General features: G+C 41.8%; 1 protein-coding gene across 1 annotated transcript; it reads left to right on the top strand.

Annotated features, from left to right (window-relative positions):
- Positions 1–275: 275 nt before the first annotated feature.
- Positions 276–21,565, top strand: MCM4 (minichromosome maintenance complex component 4). Its single transcript, XM_056854478.1, has 16 exons — positions 276–387; positions 2,259–2,423; positions 4,289–4,449; positions 5,625–5,726; positions 6,170–6,265; positions 6,345–6,440; positions 7,083–7,221; positions 9,497–9,717; positions 10,018–10,138; positions 10,668–10,927; positions 14,837–15,202; positions 16,872–16,999; positions 17,397–17,604; positions 19,658–19,886; positions 20,319–20,452; positions 21,413–21,565. Exons 1-16 carry the CDS (start codon positions 315–317, stop codon positions 21,503–21,505), a joined length of 2,592 nt encoding a protein of 863 aa, XP_056710456.1. The 5' UTR covers positions 276–314; the 3' UTR covers positions 21,506–21,565.
- Positions 21,566–22,551: the final 986 nt, after the last annotated feature.

Raw genomic sequence — 22,551 nt, 5'->3', positions numbered from 1 at the left:
CCGGTGAAAACTGCACGTGCCCCTGTAAGTTTCCGCGAGGGTCAGGAGACGGCCGGGCCCGTTTATGCACGGGAGGTTTTGCCTTGGATTTACCACTCTGCAGATGCACGTTTCCCCCATCCAAATTCTCCAAAGTTTGAATGGGGATTTATTGTTGAGTTTTGAGAATTTGCATAAGAAAACTGTGCATCTAGAGAGCGGCAAATCCAAGGCAAAACCTCCCGTGCATCAATGGCCCTGGGATACTAGTTAAAGCGACGCTTACGGCTCGTTCTGTTTGTCTTCTCCCCTCTCGCCTTAGGAGGCTCTGAGCCATGTCCTCGCCAGCGTCCACCCCTAGCCGCCGTAGCAGCAAACGCCACAGAGGCGGAACGAATCCACCTACGCGTAAGTAGTTTGCACCTCTTCTCTCCAGGATCAGAGGAGTATGCCTGTTATATTGTGTGTGTGTGTTAAGTGCCGTCAAGTCGCTTCCGACTCATGGAGATGTCCCAAAATGTCCTATCTTTGACAGCCTTGTTCAGATCTTGCAAATTGAAGGCCGTGGCTTCCTTTATCGAGTCAGTCCATCTCTTGTTGGGACTTCCTCTTTTCCTGCTGCCCTCCACTTTTCCTAGCAGGACTGTCTTTTCCAGTGACTCTTGTCGTCTCATGGCGTGACCAAAATACGACAGCCTCAGTTTAGTCATTTTAGCTTCTAGGGTCAGTTCAGGCTTGATTTAATCTATAACCCACTGATTTGTTTTTTTGGCAGTCTGCGGAATCCGTAACCCTCTCCTCCAACACCACATTTCAAAGGAATCTATTTTCTTCCTATCAGCTTTCTTCACTGTCCAGCTTTTACACCCATGCATAGTAATAGGGAATACGATGGCATGAATTAATCTAGTCTTGGTGGCCAGTGACACATCCTTACACTTCAAAATATTTTCTAGCTCCTTCGTGTTATATTAGGTGCTTTGAAACATGATTTCCAGGACTGGGAGAGAGGTACCTAGTGAATTTTGTCCCACAGATCTCCTGCAAGGCCCTGTTCCTCCTCTGTGTTCATTTGAGGGGGGTTGAGGTGGGGACATTTTACCAAAAGAGAAACTAAGTTACTTTCCTGTGCCTTTAGAAACTGAATGGGTGGAAATTCAACAGGTTAAGCTTCTTGCCAAGGTGTCTTTATCTACCCAAGATTATGCTTGTAATAAAGCATCTTTACAGAGCAGGGAGTGGGGGGATGAATCCTGCCATGGGTGGGATGGAGCTCAGAGTAGTGTACGCTGGCATTTCTTCTTCTGGCTATTCTGTAATCTAAGTTGGACCAAGAGCTCGAGATCATTCTATTAAATCCTTTACAAACATTGTTTCATAGTCATTATAAACAAAGCCTAGCCTTTCCCCCTCTAATCTGCCAATCTCTAGTATCCAAATAATTCACGCAAACCTTATAATCTAAAGATCTGTTGTGCAGTAGTTTTAGTTTTACATCAGTTCTACGGAGATGGAGAGTGCAAAAGGACTCCTACATAGCAGAGTAGGTTATTCTCTGTGTTCCCCTCAGGAACAAACACAACTAGTTATTCATTCTTCCGCTGAACCAAGCAGGAGAACAGTGTTCTCATCACAGCTACATGTCAGCCCATTTATCACTGTTTGCTAACTTTCTGAACAGATTAGTTGAAAAGCCTTCCCCAGTCTTGTCTCCAGTTGAGCCTTAGCCAAGCCACTTCCAAAGCTGCTTGGGCCCATTTGAGAACAGAGTAATTAACACAGTAAGTGGGGGGTGTATAGGATTATGATTTTTACGTTCAGTTATAAAAGTTTCTGGGTTAACTGCTTTTTAAAACAAAGGTGAGAAAACAAGAATAAAAAGTAAAGTGGAATTAACTGTATATATGTGTTATCCAGCGGTTTTTATAAAGGTAAAGGTCCCCTGTGCAAGCACTGGGTCATTCCTGACCCATGGGGTGACGTCACATCCCGACGTTTCCAAGTCAGACTTTGTTTACGGGGTGGTTTGCCAGTGTCTTCCCTTTACCCCCAGAAACCTGGGTACTCATTTTACCTACCTCGGAAGTATGGAAGGCTGAGTCAACCTTGAGCCAGCTACCTCAAACCAACTTCCGTTGGGATCAAACTCAGGTCGTGAGCAGAGTTTGGACTGCAGTACTGCAGCTTACCACTCTGCGCCACGGGGGTTTTATACCCGTACTTATTTGACTTACAGGGTATAAATGCATAGTGGGTAGATAACTCTCCCTTTGTTGCAGCTCTTGCTGAAGATGTACAATCCCCTCCTTCGCAGCGACGTCGCACAGATGATTCCACATCCACAGGAGACTTGCAATCAATGCCAACTTCTCCACCAGTTGATACACAAAGCCCAGTTGTTCAAGATGCTATTTTCTCCAGTCCACCACAGTTCCAAAATTCAGGTACTTTTGGATTTGAACTGCATAAGCTATTTGTAGCAACAGAGTGTTCATTTCGTGACAAATAATTTTGTGACATTTAAAAAAGAGTTTTGTAATACAGTTATTACTCTTTGTGTTGGGTTATGGAAGAAGTGGATGCCGAGGAAGAAAATATTGCCTGGGCTATCAGTCTAAGCTTTCTAGCTCCAAGAGTGTGTATAGCTTCCTATGGTATTTGTTGTTTTCAGAATTATAACCATTGTGGAAAACAGCTAGATGAAGGAGTGGGACCAGAAAATAAAATCAGAAAATATGGGGACCATCAGCAATACTAGAAACCTTCATTGAGAAGAATGAACAAAAATACATAATAAAATATACATAGGATGCAATCCAGCCAAAATTAAGCACTTTAATTGATTTCAGAGAGGAAGATTTAAGTACTCACTTAACTTTCCCATTGGAGTCAGTGTGGAAGTGCTTAACTTTAGGTGAACTATGACTGTAGACATCTTAGAAGAGAATAATATCTATATATGTAAACAATTGAAACAATGTGTTGTGGTTATAGCTAATTAATTGAGAACACCTGTATACATTTTTAGAATAGAAAAATATAGACATGAAAAAGTTAACCCTACAATTACTGTGAAGATAACTGCTAAAATTATTGAAGTTCCTAGCATTGCTTATTCATATTATAGCTTGTAATAGTTTTAAAAAGTTTCGCCTTTTTTCTCACTGTTTTAGGGATTATCCAAAAAAAGCCCAAGTTACCTAGAGATCTCACCTTTTCGTCTTCTGAGACTTCCAGCCAGAGAAATCTTATTTGCTTGCCACAAGAGTGTATAGTTATAGAAAAATATCAATCTTATTTTTCTCTATATCTGATCTATTACAGTCATGTGGTTATGTCTAGATATCTGGTTGGTTATAGATAAATAAGAGTTAAGCAACATAAGTGCAAATAAGCTGATCAGCAGGTGCATATGAAATACATCTGATGTAGCAAGATAAGAAGGCCAATCTCAACTCTTAACCTCTATTAAAAAGAACGCCAATCTCAACTCTTAACCTCTATTAAAAAACAATCTTAACTTTTTTCTGTAACTGTTTCAACTAACTGTCCAAGACGAAGGTTGAAACCAGATTCATTTACAGTTGAAAAGGTATGTGAACTTATATCCCACTTACAAACTCAGCAAGAAAAGAGGAGTGATGTCATTGCTACCACTACATTCAGATTTTGGACAGACTGAGATGGCCATTTTGGGTAATGATACCTACAGTGTCGTCGTCTTTGCATGATGTCTAATAATTTGATTGCAGTGATACATCACAGACAGCTGACAAAACTGGACCTCATAATCTTCTGGCTCAGCCCAAATATACATTTCAGGAGGTGGAAAGCTACACTATTGATGTAGTGTTCAAATAATTTCAGGTGCTCTAGATTAATGTCTTCAGTGATGCAATATCAGTAGATGTTGGGAATCCTCCCCCACAACATGCAGTGCAGTTGTAAATCAATACCTCAGTTTCATTAACTTGTGTGATCTAGGCTTGGTTCAGATGTAATATGAAGACCATGTGTTCCTGCTTTGAGTCTGGAGGATCTCTGGGTTCACGCTCATTCACTGAGATGAGCAGTTACTTCCAGATTTGCAGAAAATGATAATTTGCTGTCACATCTGAACCAGCCAACTGGTTTTAACTTGCCTCATAAACCAAACTTCTTAACTGGAAACCAGTTATAATCCTGGCTTGCCAGGCAAGCTCAAACAATGTGCGTTGTCACGTTATTTTCTGTCTTGTGTTAGAAAGCACAAGTTAGCAAGCCTGTGTAACAAATACATTATTTTAAAATCTCATTTTATTTGCTACAGTTCCGGTTGACTTTGATATTAGCTCACCACTGACCTATGGCACTCCCAGCTCGAGAGTGGAAGGAACGCCAAGGAGTGGTGTGCGAGGAACTCCGATTAGACAGAGGGCTGATCTGGGGTCTGTCCGCAAAGCCAGACAGGTGGATCTGCATTCTGATGCGGTATGTATTTCAGATTGTATGGGTGACATCTATCAATTCCTGAACAAAATGGAGGTTGCATTAAGCATGATACCAGCTGCGGGGGTGAGGGGAGGAAATTTACTTATTTCTCTTCAGCAATACAAGAACAGCAAAGTTCGCAAAGCTGAAAATCCCCCATACTGTTAACCACTTCAGTAATTAAAGGGAAAGGTATTGGAGTTTGATTATCTCAATATTTTATAAAATATAAAACCACACATTGTAAAATTAATACATTTTTAGTTGCATGTGTAGATATAGATAAGACCCTGACAGATAATAGCTGTTTTAAACACGAACAAGTTTAAATATGTCCCCACAATACTCCTTATCTGTTGTTTTTCGTCTGGCTTAGTGTTAATTGGCAGCTGATGGCTTGAGATTGTTGCAGGCAATGTATTAATATGCCTAAACAGGGCTACAACAATAATGGGGGTTACCGCATTATGTATTCCCAGCGATGTATTAAGAGTTTGAAAATGTTATAAAAAATAGTGTTCACACTTTGTTTGGCCCCTGTAGCTGTGAAGACGACTTCCAACCATTTTTTTAGCCGTGGCATCCAAAAACCCGTTTAAAGCAATGTTTTTTGTAACATTTTCAAACTCTTAATACATCGCTGGGAATACATAATGCGGTAACCCCCAATGTTTTCCTAGATATGTGAAGGCTGGCCACCTGCTAAACTCTCTGGAGCTGAAGTCACAGACTTCGCAAATTTCCGTTAGCGATTAAATAGCAGTGTTAAGATGATTCCATATGAGCCCTTATTCCAGATGAACTTTGCAGGTAGCTATGATGAAAAAATGTTTTTTGTGGTTGATATAAGGAAGGTTTTAATGGCTAAAAATTGGTACCAGTGTTCAGTTTCTTGAAAGCTTCCCCCCTTAAGATGGCATCAGCGCCTAAGTGTTTGTAGTGTGGTTTATGTGTCCAAAATAAGGCCATTAAAGAAAACAGAAAAAATGCTGTATGTTGCTGTCTGGGTCCAGCACCTGGCTTGCCCTCGGTCGAGGCACCTGTGGCAAAGTTGGGGACAGCCAAATCCTTATGGGTGTTTACTCCTAAGAAAGTGTTGCCATTGAATTCAGTGAAATTTGTTCTCCAATAAGTGAGCTTAGGATTTAATCTTGATGAATTATTTTTGTGCTTAGCCTACAGAGGAAGACGCAGTGGCTAGTGAGCCCTCTCTTGGGCAAAAGCTTGTGATCTGGGGAACTGATGTCAATGTGGCTTCATGCAAAGAAAAGTTCCAGGTCAGTGAGTAACAGTTACACTTGTGAGAATGTGTTTAATCTTACCAATTTGTTGTACTTTTTAAACAAAATAATATTGTTTCAGAGTGAGACACAGGATAAGATCCTGCTAGCTTTCCTACTCAATCTCCCCTTTCTGTTGCCTCTGTCCCTGGCATAGTTTTTTCGGTGATCAGAAGCTAGTAGGACCCAACCCAGTGTAATGGGTACATAGAAAATCAATATGTAGAGACCTCTATGGAAGCTTTTTTACCCAAGAAAAATTTGTCTAATGCTTTTAGTTAATGGTGGTGAAATAATTACAGTACTTTCAATAGATGACTTGAAATAATATAATCAATGGAAGAATCACTTGGTCATGAAATTCATCGCATTTTTAGCCTGTTTTAATTCTCCAGGTTGAATTTAAACACCAAATTAATTATTGTTATTTCATTGTTCAGAGATTTCTCCAACGCTTTATTGATCCAACTGCTAAAGAAGATGAAAACATTGGTTTGGACCTTAATGAGCCTCTGTATATGCAGCGCCTGGAGGAGGTATACTGCAGTAGTATTGTTTAAACCTGGTTTGTAATTTTTAGGCATAATTGTTAATGTGCGATGCAATATTTTGCAGGTAAACTTGGTTGGAGAGCCATTTCTGAATGTAAACTGTGACCATTTAAGATCATTTGACGAAAATCTTTATAGACAGCTGATATGTTATCCCCAGGTAAGCGTAACAGATGTTTCAAATAGTCCCATCAACTTAAACTATAGAACTAACAACACACTAGATGGAATGAGTCTTGTATTATACCTGGTTTAAGTTCAAATGAAGATACTTGGGGAATGAAGTGCTTCTATCAAGGAGAATTATATAGCTGCTGCTAAGTTGTAATAATTGCTACAATCTGCCCTGAGCCCAACTTTGGCTGGGATAGAGGGCGGGATACAAATCTAAAAATAAATTATGTGTACCCAAGACATTTAAATTTTCTTCCTTTGGAAAAAAAAGGCAGTTGTCATCATGTCTTATCGCAAATTGCTTTTGAAACTCCTGTTGGGTTTTATAGAGTTGACATTGCAGCATTGGGTGTTGCTGTTAAAAAATACACAAGTTCACAGAATGTGGAATTAGTTGCTATGGATATTTGCGAATATTTATGAAGTATCTACATTAAAAATAAAAACTAGTCTCTGCACAAGAATTAAAAAGAAGATACAGGTCCTGGCCACAGGCTTACAATATTAAAAAAGGATGTATAAATTATTGCCAGTGATGATCCCGTCTAGCAATCAGTGGACTTAAAGTATGGTTTATTGTGTGGTGTGGAAGCAAGTATTGATAGATCTATCTGTCTACTTTATACAGGAAATTATTCCAACATTTGATATGGCTACTAATGAAATTTTTTTTGACCGTTACCCTGACTCAGTATTGGAACACCAAATTCAAGTACGACCATACAATGCATTAAAAACCAAGAACATGAGGAGTCTGAATCCAGAAGGTAAGATGGTTTGAATGCAGTGTCATGATATTATTTTTATTTATTTGATTTTTAAGCCACCCTTTCCCAACCAAGGTCGGGCTCAGGGCGGCTTACATCAGATTAAAAAGACAATATCTCTGCAATAAATATCATTAAAACCAATAAATACATCCTCACAGTTAACCATTAAACCATGAGTCCAATGACACCATTTAAAGTTAGTACTTGGTGGTGTCCCGGCCAGGTGGAAGGCGGAGATTGACCAGTGCAAATGCAGAAATTGACAGGCGGTGCATCAGGTGCAGGGAGGCCAGTCATGAGGGAACCATTGCTGCCCTCAACCATGGGCCTGGCAGAACAACTCCGTCTTACAGGCCCTGTGGAATTGAGTTAATTCAGGCTCCGGCCTGGTGGAACTCTCTGTCAGCAGGGCCCGGGTCTCAGCTGACAGAGTTCCACCAGACCGGAGCCTGAATCGAAAAGGCTCTGGTCCTGATTGTCTCTCAGGCTGGGGATCTCCAGAAAGTTGTTATTTGGAGAGTGTAATGCTCTTTGAGGGGAGAGGCAGTCCTGTAGGTATGAAGGTCCGAGACCATTTAGGGCCTTGAAGGTCTATACCAAAACCTTAAACCTGATCAGAAAATATTACATTAAACTAATGACAAGCTATATGTAACATTGAGGATTTATGATTGGATTGCCTGATGTATAACATTTTGCAAAAACGTGTGTGGGCATCTATAGATTGGGGCCACAGTGCTGGGGAAGGGTTGTTGTTGTTGAAGGTTGATATTGTTGTTTTTTTAACTCTTCCAGTCCGCATCCTGGCTCCTTGAAGCCCCCTGCAGGGAAGAAAGGAAACAAATATGGATCTCTCTTTTTCCTATAAACTTAAAGCAGCTCAGGGGAGCTATTTTCAGTTAGTTAAAAAAAAATTTCCCTGGCAAAACAGCCTCAATCCATATCCCCACAGCTGTTTTTCTCAGTCATGGATTCCCAGGATCATGTATAGTTTGGCTTTTTCTCTCAGATCAATGAAGGCTGGAGAAGTAGCCATGCTGAAAAGGAGGCCATGGCTCGTGGATGGAACATGTATTTTTCATGCAAAGGATCCCAGTTTCTATTCCTGTCATCTCCAGTTAAAGGCCCTCAGGAGGCACATCTTATATGTACTGATCTAGACTGATGGTCTGTCTCGGTGGAAGGCTGTGTTTAGGTTTGATTGTAACATGCTTATCGATTTGGACAATATGTTGCACATTTACGAAGGACAGTGTGTCTGATTTAGAAGACACAAAAATATCTACAGCCTCCCTACAGAGGAAGTTACTTACGTATATACTCGAGTATAAGCCGACCCGAATATAAGCCGAGGCACCTAATTTTAGCAAAAAAACTGAGAAAACCTATTGACTCGAGTATAAGCCTAGGGTGGGAAATGCAGCAGCTACTGGTAAATTTCAAAATAAAAATAGATACCAATAATACAGTAACACAGTGCGTACACAACGCAGCGTGTATATTATGAGCCCTAACACGCGCTCCCCCGCCCCAGCCACGCCCCCTCATCCTACGCCGTGCGCGTGCTCCCCCTCGGCGTCGGGCCTTCATTCTCCCCCCCCCCTTCTCCTCCTCTTCCATCCTCGCCGCTCCGTGGCGGTGGCTGCCGGAACTCTCTGAGGAGGAGGGGGGGTCGGAGGCGCCCCTCCCCCAACACTGCTTTCCCTCCTCATAACCACCGAATCCCCCCCCCCCTCAGCTGGAGAACACCCGCACTGCACCGGAGAACAGGTAAGTGGGACCCTCACTCGAGTATAAGCCGAGGGGGGCTTTTTCAGCATAAAAAATATGCTGAAAAACTCGGCTTATACATGAGTACATACGGTAATCTCCTGGTGAGCAAAGCAAGTAGAAGGTTTATACTTAATCACAAAATTCCATGATGAAGGTTGCTTAATTCCAGTTCTCAAGAATCATGGGACTGTTCAGTATATCTTGCTAGAGATGTCAGGCAGACATTATGTACTAGTTGTTCCTTAGGGTCTATGTCAGGGGTGTCAAACATAAGGCCCGCAGGCCGGATCCGGCCCCTTGAGAGCTCTTATCCAGCCCACGAGGCAGCCACCCCACACACACACACTTTCGATGTGGGCTGGCGAGGCATGCCCGGCCCAATCAAGTGACATATGTCATATCTGGCCCTCGTAACAATTGAGTTCGACACCCCTGGTCTATGTTGTTAACTATGTAAGAACCCTATTTAAACATGTTTTCTTTTTTGTATTCCGTGTAGATATTGACCAGCTTATCACTATAACTGGCATGGTGATCAGAAGCTCCCAGTTAATTCCAGAAATGCAAGAAGCTTTCTTCAAGTGCCAAGTCTGTGCTTTCACAACAAGAGTGGAAATCGACCGTGGGAGGATTGCTGAGCCATCAGTGTGCAAGAACTGTAATACCTCACATAGTATGGCTTTGATTCACAATCGCTCTATGTTCTCAGATAAACAAATGGTATGTTGCTCCTTGTGTATGCTATAAAGTTTTTATATGCTTTATTTTTAACAGCAAACTGTTTTCATAGACTAATCATCCCATTCTAGAGATGCTCATTTACATAGAGAGAATAACACCTATTTAATATTAAACAGGTGCACACTTGTGAAGCTTTGGAAAGATGTATTGTTACTTGCTCTCAACTAGGTGTAAAGAATATATATAGCATGAAAAGTTTGCATACAATATTTCTTACTGCTATGTAGTCCAATGAAATAAATATTGGTGCATTTTAATGTAATACCATTCTTATGTCAGATCAAATTGCAGGAGTCTCCAGAAGATATGCCAGCTGGGCAGACACCATACACTATAGTTCTTTTTGCTCACAATGATCTAGTTGATAAGGTTCAGCCTGGTGACCGAGTTAACGTTACAGGTAAGAGGAATGGTTGAACACTAGTGACTGCCTTTCTTAAATAAATGAAGAAGTAACCTAGTCTGCGGTAAGGTGAGGGGATTGGTTTTGATAGTTCAGAAATGGTGAACTCAAAGAGATAGAGTTATGGTACAGTAAAGGCATATATCTTTTAATTCTCAGCTATAATTACATAGTTGCTGTTATGTACAGAGTTGCTTCCACTTGTCCAGAAACTATAAATATTGTTCACGTTCTTATAAAATTTGTGTTACATATATTCTGTTATCTACTCTATGGATATTATGCGCTATTTTGAACCTCCATGTTTCTGTTGATTTTAAGCCAGCTTGGTGTAACCATACTAAACCATGTGTGCAACGTGGACAACCTTATTTCAGAATTTAAAATATACTATTTAATATATTTCAAAATTTTCACTGAGTGGGTATGTAGCCCACCCAAAATTTTAAAGCTGGCTGTTGACATTTGTGGGGAGAGGATGTGTGATATCTCTCTGCAGTTATAAAACGACTTCGTATTGGAATAGGTATCTACCGAGCAGTCCCCGTCCGTGTCATTCCAAAGATGAGCAATGTAAGATCTGTCTACAAAACCCACATTGATGTTATCCATTACTGTAAAACGGATTCAAAACGTTTGCACGGCATGGAAGATGAAACAGAACAGACATTGTTTACAGAAGAACGTGAAAAAATGCTTCAGGAGCTTTCTCGGAAACCAGATATTTATGACAGGCTTTCTTCAGCACTCGCCTCTAGTATTTATGAACATGATGATATTAAGAAGGTAAGCAGAACTTCAACATATTGAGGTTACTTTGTTTGCCATATTAATGAACTGCACCCAGGTCTTTGGCTTTGAGTCAAACAAAACATAATGCTATGAGCAGGCCTTGGGCTTGCATACACACTTCAGCCACGCTATGCTCTAATTAGTTTTCCACTGACCAGAATGGGTGGCTTGCTGTGAAAGGGGTTGGACATAGAAGTGCAAGAGGAGTCACAGGAGTCCAAGGCTCATTCGCATAATTTTTCAGCCTGGTTTATTTTCATTGGGATATGCTTCTGAGATGGAGACCGTTCTTGCCGAGAGGACCATAGGGCCCAACGGTTAGTCAACCATTCACACCTTCACCCTCCAGAGGCTGACAGCTGCAAAGACACTCTCCGCTAACTGATGCTCAGTCGTGACAAGACTGAGGTGCTGTTGGTCAATGAAGAAGCTGTTCGGGGACTGCAGGGCCAGCCTGTCCTGGAGGACTTTACACTCCCCTGAAGGAGCAAGTTTGTAGTTTCAGGGGTGCTACTGGATCCTGACCTACGGTTGGAGGCTCAGGTCTCCTCCATGGCATATAGTGCTTTTTATCAGCTCTGGGTGGTTCACTGTTCCTCAAAAGCATGATCTGGCCACAGTGATCCATCCAGGTGAAATCACTGTAATGCACCATACATGGAAATGGTCTGGAAACCTCAATCGGTTGAACAGTTGGCAGTCAGGCTACTGTCAGGCTGGCTACAGGGATTATATTACTCCTGTGCTGAAAGATCTGCACTGGTTACCCATTTGTTTCCAGGCACAATTCAAAGTCCTGATTATTAACTTGAAGGCCATAACTGGCTTGGAGCCAGGGTACCTGAAGCACCATCTTTATCAAGTTCACCAGTTAAGATGTGCATCTCAAGCCCTGCTCTCCTTGCCCCTGCCTTCAGAGGTGAGGCAGGTGGAGTCAGGGCATTTTCTGTGGTGGCACCTAGCCTTTGGAATGCCCTCCTTGAGGCCTGCCTGGTGTTTGCTTTATTTTAGGCACCTAGCCAAAACACATCTTTTTACCCAGGCTTTTAACTAGAGGGTTTTTAAAAAACATCTTATCAGCTTTATAATGTCTATTTCTGTTTAATAAGTAGTTCTTATGCTTCTTATGTCCAGTGGCTTGTTTTTAATGCTAGACCCTAGCAGTTTGCTGCAGATTTTGATGAAGCTTATTCGAATAGAACAGATTCTTCTTCAGTCATCAGAATACTCATTGGGTTTCCCATTGGCTTTTTAATTAAAAAATGGAATAGGCTGGACAGGTGAACTATGGCAAAAGAAAACCAGAACACAGGAAAGAAATAAATTAAGTGACGACAAGGAGGCTAACTTGCTGGCTTCTTGCCAAAGGGCCCCCTCCTTCTATTTTTGACATACATTTTATCACCAAATTACTGGTATTTTGTGCTAGGTTTTGCAGATACAGCTGCCTGGGGGAATTAGTCTGGCTGAAAAGCAGGGTATAAACAAATACGGTACCAATTCCTGTTGATATAAATGTGTACGCTTTCAAGTTTCCCAGTTAATTAATGTGCACCAAATTAAATGAGAATCAACTTCATTTGGCATCAACTACTGAGCAGAAATGTGTTAGTTGGCAGTTTCTTCTAGGAAGCCCAAAGGAAATCAAATCTTTTTTGAACTTTGCTCTTCATTTAATTGATATGACAAATTGCATCCTTGTTGCCTTAGGAACTTCTAGTCAAAGGAAGTGCATTTTCACTGACGTAGCTACACTTGCTTTCTTTAAATAACAAAACCTGTCTGTGCTGTTACTTCTAAAGCTGCACTGACTATAAAAAGTAGCAGTCCTGGATTTCATATTTTGAGGAGCAATAGCAAGCAAATGCTTGGTGTTAATTGGGAATCCAGAATGATCTGGCGCTGAATCTGAGTTAAGGCAGAAGTCCTTGTGTGTTAATTCACTGACCTGTAAGAGTGGTACCAGCTGGACAAGCATGCAGCTGCATGGGAGTTGCTTTTCTGTGAGATGATGCTGTATCTACTTGAATCATTCAAATGCAGCCCTCTGCCTTGTTGGATTTTTTCACATACAAGTTTCTCCCACGCTTCTGTTTGGCTATATCAGAAGATACTAGTGATAAAGTTTATTGTTTGTGGCCAAAGGCCATCACAATCTATCATACAGTAGAAGACAGAGCCAAGATGCAGGATGATCTTGACAGGCTGGAGAAATGGGCTAGAACTAATAAAATGCACTTCAACAAAGATAAATGTAAAGTTCTGCATTTAGGTAGGAAAAATCAAATGCATAATTATAGGATGGGGGAGACTTGTTTGAGCAGTAGTGTGTGTGAAAAGGATCTTGGGGTCTTAGTAGACCAAACACTGAACATGAGTCAGCAGTGTGATGCTGTAACTAAAAAGGCAAATGCAGTCTTGGGCTGCATCAACAGAAGTATAGTGTCCAGATCACGCGAAGTGATGGTATCGCTTTACTCTGCTCTGGTTAGACCTCAACTAGACTACTGTGTTCAGTTTGGGGCACCACAATTTAAGAAAGATGTAGACAAGCTGGAACGGGTCCAGAGAAGGGCAACAAAGATGGTGAGGGGTCTGGAGACCAAGTCCTATGAGGAAAGGTTGAAGGAGCTGGGTATGTTTAGCCTGAAGAGGAGAAGACTGAGAGGGGATATGGTAACCATGTTCAAGTACTTGAAGGGCAGTCATATAGAGGAGGGTGCCGAGTTGTTTTCTGTTGCTCAAGAAGGTCGGACCAGAACCAACGGGTTGAAATTAAATCAAAAGAGTTTCCGTCTAGACATTAGGAAGAATTTTCTAACAGAGCGGTTCCTCAGTGGAACAGGCTTCCTCGGGAGGTGGTAAGCTCTCCTTCCCTGGAGGTTTTTAAGAAGAGGTTAGATGGCCATCTGTCAGCAATGCTGATTCTGTGACCTTAGGCAGATGATAAGAGGGAGGGCATCTTGGGCATCTTCTGGTCACTAGGGGTGTGGAGGGGGGAGGTAGTTGTGAATTTCCTGCATTGTGCAGGGAGTTGGACTTGATGGCCCTGGTGGTCCTTTCCAATTCTATGATTCATACAAAACATTAACATAACATAAAATGACACTGAAGTAACTTTAAAACAGTCTGACCCCCAAGAAGCTAGTCATTGGCTGTTATTGCACTAGGTATTCCCAGCGATGTATTAAGAGTTTGAAAATGTTATGAAAAATACTGTTTGCACTTTCCATGTATTCCCAGCTATGTATTAAGAGTTTGAAAATGTTATAAAAAATACTGTTCGCACTTTGGCCCCTTTAGCTGTGAAGACGTCTTCCAACCATTTTTTAGCTGTGGCATCCAAAAACCCTTTTAAAGCGATGTTTTTTATAACATTTTCAAACTCTTAATACATTGCTGGGAATACCTAGTGCGGTAACAGCCATTAAATATGTTAAGTTCCCTGATTAAAAACAGCTTTAGCATGGATTTTCTTGGCTTCTGAAAAGAGTGACACTTTGTAGGAAACATCAGGATTGGCATCTGATAGATAGGAGAAAGAGCAGCTTCTCTGGATCTGGAAAAAGATTTAGGCCCTTTAGAAACGCTCCAAAAAAATTAAGGGCGAACACGCATGGTTGCTTTATCCTCCTTTAATCCCTGTTTCAGCCAGGATTCAGCCAGGATCGAACGCATGTGTTTCGCCTAATGTGCGTTCGATCCTGGCTAAAACAGGGATTAAAGGAGGATAAAGTGACCGTGCGTTTTTGCCCTAAATCTGGCCTCTGTGTAAAGAGGACAGAATAAAGTGTAATGAATTAAGTCCTCTGGAGTGGCTCCAATCAGAAGATACTATATTGCACATGTTCATATATGCATAAATTATTTCATCTGTGGTAACCGAAAGTCTTGGTTTTGCAGGGCATCCTCCTTCAGCTGTTTGGAGGATCAAGGAAGGATTTCAGTCATACTGGAAGAGGAAATTTTCGTGCAGAGATCAACATTCTGCTCTGTGGTGATCCTGGCACAAGCAAGTCACAGTTGCTTCAATATGTCTATAACTTGGTTCCCAGAGGGCAGTATACATCTGGGAAAGGTTCGAGTGCTGTTGGTCTTACAGCATATGTGATGAAGGATCCTGAAACAAGACAGTTAGTTTTACAGACGGGAGCCTTGGTTCTAAGTGACAACGGCATTTGCTGTATTGATGAGTTTGACAAAATGAATGAAAGTACCAGGTCCATGCTTCATGAAGTCATGGAACAACAAACACTTTCTATTGCCAAGGTAAAGGTTTTACCTTAAAACACGCTTATTTATATAGTGCTGTTCATGGGGGTTGTGCTTTACAGAGTTCATATCTGCAATAACTAAGCTAGAGCAGGGGTCGGCAAACTCATTCGTCAAAAGAGCCAAATATCAACAGTAGAACGATTGAGATTTCTTTTGAGAGCCAAATTTCTTAAACTTAAACTATATAGGTAGGTACAATGTTTATTAACTTAATAAACTTTAATTAAAGTTTTAAGTCTTAATTAAACTATAGATACACCGAATAAAACTTGATATCATACTTAATAGTGATCTTATTTATTGATAAAAATTAAATTGTAAGTCCCTGCCATTTCCCCCTCCCCGTCTGGAGTCCTCGTCTGGAGGCCTGGTCTACCGCCATAAAAGCCTATTGGTAGATCTGGCCTCCGGCTGAGTCCCATTAGGAGGCCAGGTCTACCCATTGGCTTTCTTGGCAGTAGACCTGGCCTCCGGAGGCCCGTAGAAGCCAATTGGTAGACCTGGCCTCTGAAGGGGGACTTTTCCCCCTCCTTGGAGTCCAGGTCTCCCGCCAAGAAAGCCAGTGGGTAGACATGGCCTCCCAATGGGACTCAGCCGGAGGCCAGGTCTACCAAAGGAAGCCCGCCCTGCCCAACAGCTGATAGGCGGGGGGGGCAGGAACCGCCGAGCCGCCCGCCCAGCAATCGCGCGGTTAGAGGGGAGGGAAAGGGGGACCTGGCCATTCTCCACGGCGGAAAGGGAAAGGGAGGGGGACCTGGCCATTCTCCACGGCGGGGGGGGGGGGAGAGACAGCACGCCCGCTCGCCTGCTCTCTCGCGCTCGCTCTCAGGCGCACCGGCTCCGCAGCCCGGCTGCCAGCGCAAGCAGGCGCGAGAGCAGAGGCTCCGAACCAAGTTCGGAGAGCCGCACTCAACGGGCCAAAGAGCCGCATGTGGCTCGGGAGCCGCAGTTTGCAGACCCCTGAGCTAGAGTCTATGAAATGGTTGAGATTGATCTGAACACATGCATACAAAACGATTTTGAGAATTAGTTCATTTAAGCACATTGTTAAAAGGGGGAATTGAGCCTTACAGAACTATTGTTTTTATGGATCGTGAGCTGCCTTGTGTGTGTGTCAAGTGTTGTCAAGTCGTAGCCGACTATGGCAACCCAGTAGGGCAGGGGTGCATAAGGCCCTCGGGCCAGAGCCGGTCTACTGAGAGCTCTTATCCAGCCCACCAGGCAGCCATCCCCCGCCCTCCACTCTCGATCTGGGCTGGCGAGGCATGGCCCAGCCCAACCAAATGACATTTATGTCATATCTGGCCCCCATAACAATTGAGTTCAGCACCCCTGAAGTAGGGATTTCAGGGCAAGAGACCAATAGAATTGGTTTGTCATCGCCTTCCTCTGCATAGTGACCCTGATATTCCTTTGTGTCTCCCATACAAATACTAACCAAGGCCAACCCAGCTTAGCTTCTGAAATCTGACGAGATCAGGCTAGCCTGGTTCATCCAGGTCAGGGCCTGACCGGTCTTGGGGGCTGACATTGTCAATGGAAATATGGGATAACAATGTTTATAAGTAGCATTGAAATTCATTGCTGAAGCTCACACCTGAAATGATAACCATTTCTGACTTCCAGAAATATAGCTAAATCTCAGCTCTTTCCTTTCCACCAGGCTGGAATTATTTGCCAATTGAATGCTCGTACCTCCATCCTGGCAGCTGCTAATCCTATAGAATCTCAGTGGAATCCAAAGAAAACTACCATTGAAAACATCCAGCTTCCCCATACATTGTTATCTAGGTATATCTTGAGTTTATATTTTATTGCTGTATATTCTGTCTGCATAAAATAATTGCATTTCCTTCTTTTGGTTAGCAAGTCATCACTGTGATTTTTGGAACAGTAATGGTAGAAGCCTTTTAGCTATCCTCTAAAACATTAAAAACTCTTATGTTGTATACTCCTGTGGGATGCATTTGGTTTTCTATGGATATTGAGAGCAATGGGCAGTTCTTTGGATACTGCATGGAAATCTATATAGATTGCCAGTTTAAGCTGAAATTCTGAGGTTGGTCACTGCACTCCAGGCTAGAAATTGTGGAGTGGGAACAAAACATAGGTTTCCACCCCTATAATAAGGAGAGGAGTTAGAAGTTTTAATTTTGGAAAAGTTGTTCAGTTCATGTTCTTCCAACAGATTTGATCTCATTTTCCTGATGCTGGACCCTCGAGATGAAGCATATGATAGACGTTTGGCTCATCACTTGGTTGCCTTGTACTATCAAACTGAAGAGCAAGCAGAAGAGGAGTACATGGATATGGCGGTTTTGAGAGATTACCTTGCTTATGCTCGTAGATATGTCAATCCACGACTGAGTGAAGAAGCAAGTCAAGCTCTTATTGAGGTAAGAGCGTGTTAACACTTTTTCACTCCAACAACTTTATGGAATAAATAGCTTTAGTACTCCCAGTCTTCTTTTCAATTTCTTTAAAAAGAAGTCCTTACCCTCATGTTGCTTTTTAATGCATTGGAACTGGATTGTGTATTTTTATAGTATCAGTAAAAGGTACTATGTTTACTACTGGTCATATTGTAGAATCAGGTATAGGAAACTGCCTTTGGCAAAATGTCAAGGTACACACTTTTTCCATGCAATAAGATACAAAGCCTCTGTGGGCATCTATTCATTTAAGTCAGGCCTCAACAATTCCAGGTCCCCAATGGCCCCTGAAGTTTGCGCATGGCACCTAGAGCTCTGCTGTCCTTCAGCCTGTAAACTCTGTTACAGAGTTTAAAAGGAGGAGGGACAGGGGGAGTTAACCAGGGTTGCCAGGCCATGACATCGAGTTTCCAGCAATTCATAGAGCTATCCTACATCACTTCTGGGAAAAACCTAGATATTGCGGTGCACAGGACAGCAACTTTTCTCCCGGCAGGAGGCCTAGAGTCATAAAAGGAATGCTCTGCAAAACTTCTAGCACAGGGCAAATGCAATGCTCAGATATCAGCTCTGCTGCAAACAGAACTCAATCGCAGCCTACTCTCCTAGTCTGCTTAACAGCAGCAACAACACTTAAAAAGACTTTTGCCTTTGGGAACTTTTGCTGTCTCCTGCAGCAGCCAGGGGAAAGCTGAAGCGAGGCAGGTGTGTTTTTGGTGAGGTGGGCAAAGGTAAGAGACTTCCCCCCACCCGGGGGTGGATAAACCTGACATGGAAAGGAAGCAACAAGTCTTTCAGTCTTCAAGCCAACTTTGAGTGGCATTGGAATCATTCAGAGCACAAATAATAGAGTAGATCATGAGCAGTTTTATATTCAGACTTGGTGTAATAATTATGCAAGATTATGAACCAGATTTACTGAATCGCTGAAGTGGGAGGCTCCCCTTTAAAATCTATACACCCTCCTCCAAAGGATTCCTTTCCTGAGTTGAAAAAATTCTTGAGTATTTTTCTTCCTTTACTTCCATTCTAGTTACATAGCAGTCTAGTGATAGCGGCTGGCCTGCCTTAACAGCATTAGCTTAAACCAAAGAGGCTTGGATTTGCAAAAGCTTATGCAGCAATACATGTCTCTTAGGTGCCAGAGGCTTCTTTTTTTGTCAACACAAATTTAACATGGCTATCCCACTGGAACCCATTAGTTAGGCATAGTTTATTTACATTCAGCTAAATAAATGGTGGGTGTTTAATTACACAGAACAGTCAATGAGCATGATGCTTTACAGAGCACAAGCCCCTGCCCCAAGGCGCTTGCAATCTGAGACAAGGAGGATGAGAAAAAGAGGTGAGAGAAAATGGTGGTGGGGAAAAACTGGAGAAGAATGTGTGTTCATTCTAGTGGAGGGGAATTAAGGGGTTGGGCAAAAGTTTTCAAGTTATTCCCGAACTGTGCCTCTTCAGGAAAATATCCTCCCAAGCACAAAACATTTTGCACCCCATCTGAAAGACAACGAGGAAGAAGCAGCTCTGTGTACCTTATTCAGGAAGGCATTCTAGAGCTTTGCACCAGCTTCAGTAAAGGCCCTGCTCTTCACAACTGATCATTTAACCTCTTAGAGTAAGGCCTGACCTGTTGCGTTTCGGGTTGCCAATTGGTGTGGAGAAAAATATCCTGCCCCAATAATAGAGGCTTGATGTGTAGTAATGGATGGTTGAAGCTCTTTGTAGCATGGAGGTAAATAATATCACCTGGTAGCTAAATAATGTTTGATTAATCCTTTATTAAAGGAATAGGACATTTTTCTTCAGGCTAATTGGCAATACCATTCATAACTTGCAACATGAAAGTTTCTTAATATGACAGAGAAAAGTTTGTATTTTGTATGGATAACTCTGGACTTACATTTTTCTGTTGGCTCCTAGGTTCAAAGATAAGTTGTCACGGTCTGATTTAAGTGGTATCTTTGTATTTAAACATGTATGTAAGGATACTTTCCCCCCTTTCTCTTCATATAAGGCGTATGTAGATATGAGGAAGATTGGAAGTGGTAGAGGAATGGTTTCTGCATATCCTCGACAGCTGGAATCTTTGATACGCCTGGCAGAAGCTCATGCTAAAGTGCGCTTTTCTAACAAGGTGGAAACAATAGATGTGGAAGAAGCCAAACGTCTTCATCGTGAGGCCCTAAAGCAATCTGCTACTGATCCAAGAACTGGAATTGTGGACATATCTATTCTCACTACAGGTCCATATCTAAGAATGAATTAACTTGTGGGATTTTTCATTCATGTGCTGCTTAAATAATGCCCACTATGATCAATTATTCCATAATTGGTTGATATAGTAATCTGTGAAAAGAGTTTTATTTATAGCACTGGCAGTTTTAAATTTTGTAGTTTGACTCTTTCATCGCTTGTGTATGTGTTAAGTGCGGTCAAGTCGCCTCCAACTCATGGCAACCCCATGAATCAATGTCCTCCAAAATGTCCTATCATCAACAGCCTTGCTTAGGTCTTGCAAACTATGGGCCATGGCTTCCTTTGCGTCAGTCCATTTTGTGTTGGGTCCGTTTTCCTACTGCCTTCAACTTTGCCTAGCATTATTGTCTTTTCCAGTGACTCTTGTCTTTTTGTTGCTTGGAAAGTAAGAATTCAGACCTGTCCTCTGTTTTTTTAAGGCATGAGTGCTACTGCCCGTAAACGCAAAGAAGAACTGGCTCAAGCTTTGAAGAAACTAATTCAGACTAAGGGTAAAACCCCAGCTTTAAGATACCAACAGCTTTTTGATGATCTACGTGCACAATCTGAAATGGTAAGTTCTCAGTTTTGTTTAAAGGCTTGCATGCTATGCTGGTGGTGTTTGCTTCCTCATGGTCCAAAAAAATCTGATATTGCCTCAATTTAAAGTTAATTAAAATCACAGGAAACAATTTCAGAGGGATAGTCATTAAAGGGGGGATAATGATGACACCTTCAATACTTACAGTATATTGTGATGCGTTAAGGTGGTCTCCTAGGTTGGCGTAGAGGAAGAGGTTTCAAAATGGAGGGAGGGAAAGCTATGCAATGCTGGAGTAAGCAGTAGACATAGCACATTTCTATAGAGAGTAGAAATTATTTCATAATACAATGAATATGACCCCTCCCAGTTTAATGGCCACTGTAGGAAATTGGCATAGCATGCAAAATGATAAACACCAAAAGAGGCAATTACTTTCTGGAGTGAGTTATCACCAGTGTACTGCTGTTTTTTTCTGCTGGTCAGTGACCGTATTAATTGTTGTTGTACTGTCGCCCCGCTTAAACTGAGCGTGTGATATTAAACTTGCCCAATTTCCAACAACTACACCCTGCAGGGGAGATTTAGGGTTGGATCCAGACTTGAAGTTTCCTGTCCTCCCCCTGCAGCCCACTGAGCTCCATGATTGGCTGCTCTTGGGTGGCGGGGGACTCCAAGGAATGACATGGGGGGGTCTGCAGCAGGATGGGCGAATCGGTAGAAATTGCTAGTTTAGTCTGGCTCCAAACCTCTGTGCTAACAGTCAAGCTGTCTTTCAGGGAGGCTTATCTACCACTATAGATCTCTTTGGGGAATGGCTTAGAACATATATCAAAATGTATTAGTATGATTAATGTGCTAACTCAGTGGCTTCACACTGGAACTTTCCTCTGAAAATGTTTTGCATGGTGAATCTGAAGAGGAGAATGGATAAGATGGAGCAATGCTTGTGTTTGTCGTGCGCAGTATCCTCTTCAGTGTTCTTTCTTTCAGGCTGTCACTAAAGAAATGTTTGAAGAAGCACTTCGTGCATTGGCCGATGATGATTACTTGACCGTCACTGGGAAGACTGTTAGATTGCTATAAATACATCTTTAACTTCACAATAATGGGATTGTAAAACTTGTTTCTTTCTGTAACAGCTTTAGTGCTTGTGTTACTTAAGTATACTATAAAGTGTCAGACTGGCATTGGGCAGTAGGCCACCAATATCAACAATGAAAGCTTCTGTCAGCATTAGTTTTTAAAGTCTGTTGATTTGTTTAAGTGCAGGAGGTTATCACTTAAGAGCAGTTTTTTTTTCTCCTTAAAGCCCTACGTAGAGTACATACATTTAATACCAAACTGTAAAAACATAATAGACAACAGTTTAACATGTAATCTTGCATTCTTATTGATTTTGGCTTAGCACTTCTTTCACATGTTATAAAATGCTTGTCAGAATTCTGTCATTTGTAATAAATCTAATTTACTGGTTTATGTTGTCGTGCATTTAAAAAATCAGAACTAGATTAACCTGTTCTGGTGTGTGTTTTATTTTGCATTTTGTATTTAACATGCTGTTCAAGCTTGTTTAGGAAAGAGGAAATATTCTTAATTTTTTAGGTTAGTGCCCTTTTCCTCCAAGATACTTAATTATAATTTCAAAATGACCATTTTTTGAGCTATTTAGTACAGTACTTGTTGCTGCAGATTTTGTCTGGGATCCATGGATGCAAAAGAGTGTGGTGGCTGCCAATCACCCCTTCTGGTGGTATTAGCCCTTCACAGATCATGGGATGCCACCTCACAGGATGTTTCCCTTTTTGTGGTAAGACAAGAGGAAGATTGAAGCCAGTGAATGTGGAAACTACTCAGATGATCTGACTGACCCAAATCCAGTTCTTGGTGTGCTGCTTATTTTTGTGCATATGAGGACAAAGTATAAATGATTTTGGAAGATCTGTGAACTGATTTATCCGCCATTTTTGAAAAAGAAATAACCACATTGCCCCCCCTCCCCAGTTTGGATTAGGGTGGCAGAGAAGCTTTAACTTCCTCCTCTCCAGTACAGTTTTACAGATCAGAACCAGCACTGTACCTCATTGCTGTTATTAGTTTTTCTCTTGTGGTGCTAAACACAACAGAGTGAG

The sequence above is a fragment of the Euleptes europaea genome, chromosome 8, assembly GCF_029931775.1.
Source record: "Euleptes europaea isolate rEulEur1 chromosome 8, rEulEur1.hap1, whole genome shotgun sequence".
NCBI classification, from domain to species: domain Eukaryota; kingdom Metazoa; phylum Chordata; class Lepidosauria; order Squamata; family Sphaerodactylidae; genus Euleptes; species Euleptes europaea.
Note: the sequence above shows the minus strand (reverse complement) of the source record. Positions and strands in the feature narration are given on the sequence as shown.